The sequence below is a fragment of the Chiloscyllium plagiosum genome, chromosome 36 (genome assembly GCF_004010195.1).
Source record: "Chiloscyllium plagiosum isolate BGI_BamShark_2017 chromosome 36, ASM401019v2, whole genome shotgun sequence".
Taxonomy (NCBI): domain Eukaryota; kingdom Metazoa; phylum Chordata; class Chondrichthyes; order Orectolobiformes; family Hemiscylliidae; genus Chiloscyllium; species Chiloscyllium plagiosum.
In genome coordinates this window covers 32,064,210-32,074,345 of record NC_057745.1, presented here as the reverse complement: position 1 = coordinate 32,074,345, position 10,136 = coordinate 32,064,210, and the positions used below count along the sequence as shown (strand labels likewise).

At 41.0% G+C, this 10,136-nt stretch overlaps 1 protein-coding gene across 1 annotated transcript in view; it reads left to right on the top strand.

Annotated features, from left to right (window-relative positions):
- Nucleotides 1-10,136, top strand: part of LOC122540857 (cell migration inducing hyaluronidase 1) — a 289,057-nt gene that overhangs the window by 153,998 nt on the left and 124,923 nt on the right. Inside the window, exon 11 of the mRNA XM_043677069.1 lies at nucleotides 3,333-3,524. Coding sequence (XP_043533004.1) covers nucleotides 3,333-3,524 — 192 coding nt within the window. The remainder of the gene's footprint in view (nucleotides 1-3,332; nucleotides 3,525-10,136) is intronic.

The following is a 10,136-nucleotide window of genomic DNA, read 5'->3' as shown; positions in this document are numbered from 1 at the left end:
GATGAGTTCGGTGGGGCAGGAGCAGGCTGAGACAATGGGTCGGCCGGGGCAGTCAGGTTTGTGGATTTTGAGCAGGAGGTAGAAGCGGGCGGTGCGGGGTTGTGGGACTATGAGGTTGGAGGCGGTGGATGGGAGATCCCCCGAGGTGATGAGGTTATGGACGGTCTGGGAGATGATGGTTTGGTAGTGGGGGGTGGGGTCATGGTTAAGGGGCAGTAGGAGGAGGTATCTGCAAGCTGGCGTTTGGCCTCAGCGGTGTAAAGGTCGGTGCGCCAAACTACCACCGCGCCTCCCTTGTCTGCTGGTTTGATATTAAGGTTGGGGTTGCAACGGAAGGAGTGGAGGGCTAAAGTTGAAACACCCTACCATGAATTTTAGTTCTATTGCCCCTCAATCTCAAGGCATTTCCCTTTGCTTTCGTCTATTGATCTCCAAGTTGTTATTTTGTGTGTGCAGTGCTATAGGAAATCCAATAAGGCTGTAGGATGCTTCTTTCTGTTAACACCTATGAAAACACTTCCCTCATGTATCCCAGGCCATGTCACACCTACTTAATGTAGTCTTTACTCCATCAAACGTGTAGACTGCAATGGCTATGTTATCACACTTGTGTCTTGTAACCAGTCCCCATTCCAATATTGTCCCTCTCACCAGAACAGAAGCCATAGTATTCACTACCAATACTTGAGTCAGCTCCATTGATTGTCCAACCATACAGACCAAACTCATTTCCTGTTCACTGGCTTTATTTTGAAGTATTGTGTCTTCACCAATGGGACTTCCCTATTCCATTCATATGGAGGTTTTCATTCCATTAGTCTAGCCAAAGTCCAACCAGGGTGAAGGGTTTCTATGCAGTCAGTATGTACTAAACACAGCAAGTAAATGAGGGCTAATAGAGGCAGAAGAATTGTCAATAGAGAGGGTAGTGAGAGATAGTACTATGCAATAACCGAAGGCTTCAGGTCCTCTGTTACATATTAATGAGGTATTTTCAGTAGATCTTTTGAATGTGATTCAAAGAAAATGTTCAATCTGAGGTGTAATTATTGTTTTCCAAGTTCTTCAATGGCACCAAATTCTTTTCACTCAACAATACTTGAATAGATAATAGAAAGTGGTTTCCTGATGGTTACTATAATGTATCATTGTGCAATTTCAGTGAAGTCAGGAATCTCCCTGTGAAGCTCCCAGATTCACCATGGAGATCAGTCACTTTATTTTGAACAGATTGACAACTCCCGCTGCAAATATTTCCTGCCACTAGTCTCTATGGTTCTCCAGATCCCTGCATTACCATGGAGAAAACCCAATGCCAGTAGACAGCCCCCAAGAAATTATTCATTTCAATCCTTCACACAGATTTAGCTTATCCTTTGAGGATTTATAGTCATAGAATTGTACAGCACTGAAACAGACTCTTCGGTCCAATTTGTTCATGTCAACCAGATATCGTAATCTAGTCCATTGCCAGCATTTGACCCATATCCCTCTAAACCCTTCCTATTCCTATACTCATCCAGATGCGTTTTAAATGTTGTAATTGTGCCACTTCCTCTGGCAACTCATTCCATACACACACTACCCTTTGCATGAAAAAGTTGCCCCTTTGGTCCCTTTTAAATCTTTCTCCTCCCACCTTAAACCAATGCCCTCTAGATTTGGACTTCTCTACCCTGGGATTTGAATATTTTTTAATTGCTTTTCAAAAAATATTTTCTTACATATAGTGTGTATACACATATATATGATACATGTTTGTAACTGTTTATTCCTCCTCTACTAGTTTGTAGTTGAAGCTATTATATTGTGCTACCTATCAGTATTGTATACAATTTCTGCCACCTGACTGATGGAGGAATATGTTTTCTTTGGACGCAATTTGAAGAAGTATATGAAGCTAATTCCTGGGATAAATGGCTTGTCTTTTGAGGAAATGTTGAGCAGTTTGGCCTGTGCATGCTGCAGTTTAGAAGAATTGGAGGTGATTTTTGTTGGACTAGTTATGGTCCTGAGGGATGTGAGAGAATATTTTCGTTTTTGGGGAAACCTAGAATTAGCAGGCACATGAGGGCTCCCACTTCAAATGGAGATGAGAAGCATTTTCTTCTCTCAGTTGATCTTTGAAATTCTCTGTCACAGAGAGCAGCATATGCTTGATCACTGAATGTCTTCAAGTCTAAATGAAACAGGTTTTAGATCTATAACTGGGTCAATGGCTATGAGGCTACACAGAAAAGTAGAATTGAGGCCACTGATCAAATCTGCTGTGACCTTATAAGATGGTGGACGTAAGAGCTGAGTGGTTCCTATTTTGTATGTTCTTTTGTTCTGCCTGTTAGCTAGAGACACAGTTCATTTCATCTCTGTGAAAATATTAGCACAATACATCCCCAGTCTGAAATTTGCATAATGATACACTACAGTAGCCTTCAGGGAAACCACTTTCTATTATCTACTCAAGTATTGTTGAGTGATAAAACATTTGGCACCATTGAAGAACTTGGAAAACAATAATTACACCTCAGATTAAACATTTTCTTTGAATCACATTCAAAAGATCTACTGAAAATATCTCATTAATATGTAACAGAGGACCTGAAGCCTTTGGCTATTGCATAATAACATCTCACACTATCCTCTCTATTGACAATTCTTCTGCCTCTATTTGCCTTGCTGTACTCAGTCTGTTTAGCACAAACTGACTGCATAAAAATCTTTTGCCCTGGTTTGACTTTGGCTAGACTAATGGGATGAAAACTTCTATAAGAATGGGATTGGGAAAGTTTCGTTCGTGAAGATATAATATCTGGAAAAAAAAGCATTTTGCCTTTTTATGACCATTGGGCAGAATAGTTCTTTGCACATATGTTACTACTAGTAGCAATTAGCAGTCATGACCTCATGGTCTTCATGTCCGACTTTATCCCAACTATGATGTACATTCTGTGGAGACGTTCAGTCATTTTGTCATTTATAGTGAGTGAGTGGTACACTGTTAAGTGTTAATCAAGCTTTAGCATGAGTTCATTGTGATGAGAAGATTGTTCTTGTTTACTGTTCCAGTTACTGAAATGGTATTACATAAAATCTCCTATTTAAAAGATTACCACATCTGTCATTTTCATTGCGCTTTGTACAAGGAAAATGCAATCCAAAACTTTCAAGAATGCAGAAGAATTTGTTTTAGATGTTTTTCTTTATTTTAATCCCAGTAACAGCTGTTCCATATAAGACTGCTTATGGTCCATTTCTGGTTATAGAGGTTGAAGAATTGGCAGGTGATGCAGTTTAATGCTTACAAACTTAAACATCGAATTCTCTTCTTTCAGTGCGACCCAAGGTGACCGTTACCATAGATACGCATGTTAACAGCACAATTCTGCAGCTAGTGGATGACGCCAGAACTTGGAAGCCTGGTGATGTCATTTTTGTCGCCAGCACAGATTATTCTATGCATCAGGCAGAGGAATTCCAACTCCTGCACTGTCCAGAATGCAAACCTAACCAGGTCAAAATCCAAGGTATGATATTGTTCATTGATGTAATTGACTTTCTTCAAGGAAGTCCCATCTTGTGAAAAGCTTGAGTGCAGACAGTTATGAAATGGATGTCATTCAGATTGCTACACTGAGTGACTGGACTGTCCATACCCCAAAGCCATATTGATGAAATAGATTTATTTCACTATAAGCTGGGAGCAAGTATCAAATAGTAATACAGGAAAGAGTTGGCAAATAAGAGGTGAAATTGTTGGTGCCAATGCAATTGGACTTCAGGAAAAGCTTTCTAGAAAAACAACGAAAACTGTTTCAGAACTAATGGAGACAGAATGCTTTGCATATGGGTAGTCACCGGTCAGTCAAAGTTGATTGTTTTAAACAGACTGGATAGAGTCTAACCATTATGATGCTCCCTTGTTTATCTCAGATTTGCATTCACATTTTCCCACATATTTCGGAATCACTGCTTTTCTATTCTGTATTATTTGTTCCTCACTGGCATTCATTTCTTCACCTGCTGAGGATTTCAAGTATATGACCTAAGATTTTACTGACATCCCATGAGAGAATAAAATTTGAACCTGATTCATCTGTCCTACAAGAACCTGTCTGTATTGCATCAGTGTTGGTCACTGAGGGACCTGAAGGGCAACTTTTCCACACAGAGGGTCGATCGTATACGGAATGAGCTGTCAGAGGAAGTGGTAGATGCAGGTTTGGTTACAACATTTAAAAGACATTAGGAAAGGCACATGAACAGGAATGGTTTAGAGGGATATGAGCCAAATGCAAGCAAATGGGACTGGTTTAATTTTGGAAACTTGATTGGCATGGATGAGTTGGACTGAAGGGTCTGTTTCCATGCTGTATGACTGTGTGGCTCCATGATCCTATGACCATGAACCTAATGAAGCCTTTACAACAACCCAAATCCTGGATTGGGATCCAAAATTTCCAATTCACAACCAATGTCTTTCCCATAAAAGGCACTTTTTTGTCAGATCCCAACTGTCAGAAAGATACATAGCAATTAATAAACGCTATTCTGATCAACTCTCCATTTTCCATTTTACTTCTAACAGGTTTATCATGTCTATTAGAAATGTTGCCAGTCTAAATAGTCCAATACCTATTTTCACCTCTTCTCATTACACCTTGCCATCAAACATCCAATTGTGCAGGTAAGCATTGCTATCCACATCATCCAGGACTGTCAAAGTAAAGAGTTGTTTTACTGTTTTTCTTCAAACAAATTCCAAGTCATTTAATCTGGTGTTTTGGATCCCAGTCCAGGATTTGGGTTTTTGTAAAGATTGCAGTAGATTCATGGTCATAGGATCATACTGTGAAGGTGCTGCTGTTGGACTGGGGTGTAGAAAGTTAAAAATCACACAACGCCAGGTTATAGTCCAACAGGTTTATTTGAAAGTACTAGCTTTCAGAGCGCTGTTCCTTCATCAGGTAAGTAGTGGGGCAGGATCATAAAACACAGAGTTTATAGCAAAAGATCAAAATGTCATGCAATTAAAACGATATCTTGAACAAACCTAGATTGCTGTTATGTCTTTCATCGTTTAGAATGGATTGCAGATTTCGAAAGCTAGAGCAAATTGCATGACACTGATCTTTTGCTATAAACTCCATGTCTTATGATCCTGCCCAATAGTTACCTGATGAAGGAGTAGTGCTCTGAAAGCTAGTACTTTCAAATAAACCTGTCGGACTATAATCTGGTGTTGTGAGATTTTTAACTTAATAGAATCATACAGCATAGAAACTGACCCTTCAGTCCAACTCATCCATGCTGACCAAATTTCCCAAACTAAACTTGTCCCACTTGCTTGCATTTAGCTCATATCCCTCTAAACCTTTCTGCTCATGACCTGCCAAATGTCTTTTAAATGTTGTAACTGTACTCACATGAGGCATAGGAGCAGAAATGAGGCCATTCAGCCCATTGAGACTGCTCCACTTTCTTTTCATTAATGTATAAAGTGAAAAGTTGTGGTCCCGACACTGATCCTTGTGGAACACCACTCATCACCACCTTCCATCCTGAGAAGGAGCCTTTTATTCCCACTCTTTGTCTTTCTGCATGACAGTCAATCTTCTATCATTGCTAGCACCTTACTCTAACACCATAGGCCCTTATCAAACTCAGCAGCCTCCTGTCTGGCACCTTTTCAAATGCCCTCTGTAAGTTCAGATAAACAATATCCATTGGATCTCATTGCTCTAATCTGCTCTTTACCTCCTCAAAGAATTCTAACGTATTTGTCATGTATGATTGTCACTCGATTAAAACATACTGACTTCATCGTATTTTACCTTGCACTTCCAAGTAATCAGCAATCTCATCCTTCACATTGGACTCCAAAATCTTACCAACAACTGACATCAGGCAAAGCAGCCTGTAATTTCCTGTATTTTGCCTTGCTCTCTTCTTAAGCAATTTTCCTCCGGAACCCTCCCTGACTCCAGTGATTCCTGAAAGATCAGTACTAAAGCCTCAACAATCACTTCAGCTCTCTCCCTCAGAATTCTAAGATGTAGCCCATCTGGTCCAAGTGATTTATCCACTTTCAGACCTTTTAGTTTTTCTAGCACCTTCTCCTTGGTGATGGCCACTGTACTCATCTCTGCCGCTGACTGTCTTGAATCTTTGGGATATTGCTAGTGTCTTCCACTGTGAAGACTGATGCAAAGTACTTATTCAGTTCCTCAACCATTTTTTTGTTCCCCATTACTATCTCTCCAGCATCATTTTCCAGCGGCCCAATGTTCACTCTTATTAGCTAGCTTACCCTCATATTTAACCTTCTCGCTCCTTATTTCTTTTTTTGCTGTCTTATGTTGGTCTTTGTAGGCTTCCTAATTCTCTGGCTTCCCATTGCCCTTTGCCACATTATACACCTTCTCTTTTGCTTTTCTGCTGTCCCAGTCAGCCCAGTCAGTTGCCTCATCCTCCCTGTACCATGCTGCTTTTTCCTAGGGATTAATTTTTGCTGTCTCTCTTGAATTATTCCCAGAAATTCCTGCCATTGCTGTTCCACTGTCTTTCCTGCTCGGCTGTTCTCACAGTCAATTCTGGTCACTCCTCCCTCTTGCCTCTGTAGTTGCCTTTATTCAATTCTAATACCGTTACATTTGATTCCACCTTCTCCCTCTCAAACTGTACAGTAAATCCCAACATATTATGGTCACTGCCTCCTAAGGGTTCCTTCACCTTAAGCTCCTTCATCAAGTCTACCTCGTTGCACAACATTAAATCCAGTTTTGCCTGTTCCCTAGTCGGCTGCACCACAAGCTGCTCCGAACAGCCAGATATAGACATTCCACAAATACCTTTCCTTGTGATCCTTTCCTGGTTTTCCCAGTCCATCTGCATGTTGAAATCACCCATGATCAGTGTAACCTTGCCTTTCTTATATACCTTTTCTATCTCTTGGTGTACCTTATGCCCCAAATCCTGACTACTGTTTGGAGGCGTGTAGAATACCCCCATTATGGTTTTCTTAGTTTTGCAAGTTCCTCACCTCTACTCACACAGATTCTACATCATCTGACCTTACTTTGTTTATTGCTATTGACTTCATAGAGTCATAGAATCCTATAGCAAGAGACAGGCCCTTTGGCCCAAACCGGTCCATGCTGACCTAAATGTCCATCCACACTAACCCCGTTTCCCTGCAGCTGGCCCATATCCTTCTAATCCTTTCCAATCCATGTATTTGTCCAAATGCCTTTTAAATGTTGTTAATGTACCCGCCTCAACCACTTCTGCTAGCAGCTCATTCCATATGTGTACCACCCTCTGTGTAAGAAAAGTTGACCCTAAGGTTCCCTTTTATTTTTTTTCCCTAATTTCCCCTAATTTTACTTTTTATTAACAAGGCTACCCCACCCCCTCTGCCCATCTATCCTTGGATATTTAGCTCCCAGTCCTGATCCCCCTGTAGCCACGCCCCCGTGATGCCCACCACATCATACCTACCAATTTAGATCTGTGCCACAAGCTCATTTACCCTCTCTTGGACACAGCGCACTTTCAGATACAACACCTTCAGTCCTGTATTGACCATCCCTCTTCTCATTGTTATTCATTTATCCAGTGTGTTTAAAGTTTGATTCCTAACCCTTCCCAAACACTTTGTCCTGTTTTCTCTGATGGAGACGTTAATAACCTCTCCTGAGTTCTCCTTTCGTTTAATTTCTTTTCATATTTTTCAAAGCAGTTGAATCCACCCTCACAGATGTTAACCTGCAGCTTTGCTTCCTATTGGAGTTTTACCCTTCCATTCCCCCCACTTTCTAGTTTAAAATCCTAGCAATCATCCTATTTACCTTTCTCGCTAGAACGCTGATTGCAGCACGGTTCAGGTGCGGACTGTCCCAGCGGTACAGATCCCTCCTGTTCCAGTACTGATGCTAGTGCCCCATGAAAAAAGAACCCTTCTTTTCCACACCACTCTTTTTCCACTTCTTCTGGCAGTCCATTCCACGTACGGACAACCCTCTATGTGAAAAAGTTACCCCTCAGGTCTCTTTCAAATCTTTCTCCTCTCACCTTAAAAATATGTCCCCATGTTTTGAACTCCCCCACCCTATTCATCTCACCTATGCCCCTAACAATTTTATAATCCTCTATAAGGTCACCCTCAATCTCCTGTGCTTCAGTGATAACCGTCCCAGCTATCCAGCCTCTTTATAACTCAAACCTTCCAGGCCAGGCAACATCCTGGTAAATCTTTTCTGAACCCTCTCCAAATCAATAATATCCTACCTATAGCAGGGCAATCAGAGATGTACATATTACTCCAAAAGCGGCCTCACCAATGTCCTGTACAACCTCAACGCGACGTCCCAATTCCTATAACCTGACTGAAAAACCAACAGTTAAGTTCAGTTGGCAAATCCCACTATTAGAAAGAAAGGAGAAAGTGAGGACTGCAGATGCTGGAGATCAGAGTCAGAAAGTGTGGCGCTGGAAAAGCACAGCAGGTTGGACAGAATTGGAGGTGCAGGAGAATTGAGCACAAGCCCTTCATCAGGAATACCATTATTCCCTTGAAACTACTATCTTTGATACCATGAAGTGGGACACATTGTTACAGTTTCTATAAGGCAAACCCTAGTCATCAAGATTTTGGATGAGTAATGATGGTGAGCTACCTGCTACTATTGGAACATTTTATTCATGAGCACAGTCCTCATAAAGAAGATATTAATAACTCTGTCAGGATGAAGGAGAGATTGTCCATTGACTCATGGATAAGGGACAGAAAACCCAAAATTTACAAACAGGCAATGACCAGCTGATCTATAAAGGCCAACACAAACTTGTAATGGTTGGAGCATCCTGACGAAACACTACCTTTCCCCAGTTAAGCTCGAGGGAGAAGCAAAAGGAAAGAAAGTGTCAGAATAGACAATAGGTGCAGGAGTAGGCCATTCTGCCCTTCAAGCCAACACCACCATTCATTATGATCATGGCTGATCATCCTCAATCAGTATCCTGTTCCTGCCTTATCCCCATAACCCTTGATTCCACTATCCTTAAGAGCTCTATCCAACTCTTTCTTGAAAGTGTCCAAAGACTTGGCCTCCACAGCCTTCTGGGGCAGAGCATTCCATACACCCATCACTCTCTGGGTGAAGAAGTTTCTCCTCAGCTCTGTTCTAAGTGGCCTACCCCTTATTTTTAAACTGTGTTTAAGAATAAGGAAAAGTACACTGGAAAATTCCTTCCCCATCCCTCGGTCATTCAGGAATGAATTGCATTTGGTTATTTACATTTTAGCACATCATAAGTCTTCTTAGATAATCTTCTCCACCTCCTGCTAGTGATCCCCAGTGTGTTAAGCCTCCAATAACCACATACCTTTCATTGTTGCCTAATTAGTCCATAATCTAACATGGCAGATTTCTACTTGGAGAAATGGACAATTGCCAAATATTTCCAGCCGCTTATCGTTCAACCAAGACGTGCCAAGATTTGAAATTCCAAATTGTCAACATCTGGCACACGCTAGCATGCTGACAGATGCTATTATCGTTCCCTGAAACTGCAAAAATACCTTTGTTTTAGGATCAATCTATAATAAGTGTCTACAACAAGCACAGCACTGAGCTCTGTACAGCGTTTGAGGCTCCTAACTCCTGCATACTTTGGGAAAGTTTTAACTTTAACACATTTCCCAATAAGACAGGCCAAATGTGGGATAAATGATAAATTTAACAAGGGATGAAGTTTGGTCATTGTTACCCCTTCCCTTCAGCTTAATTCCTGCTTTGCGCTTGTTTTTTTTTCCTTTTTCATGTTAAGAGGAAGTTGAATTTTTTGTCAATTGCATCAAAGGAGCAGTGTCAATTTAGCTGACCATTAAACACCAAACTAATATCATTGAAGCCATCAATGGGGCCATGGGCTGGGCTGTATTCATTTAAGATTGACTGACTGATATAGTGGCCAATTCGATTTGCTCATTAAAGACTATCACCCACACTTTCAGAGTTAACAGGACAGTTTTTCACCTTCAAACGATCAGTTAAGGAGTAATAAGGCACTTATTTGCCCCTATAATTTGGGAACAAGGTACTTTGATTTCACTGTCACTTTGGAAGGTTTTTAAG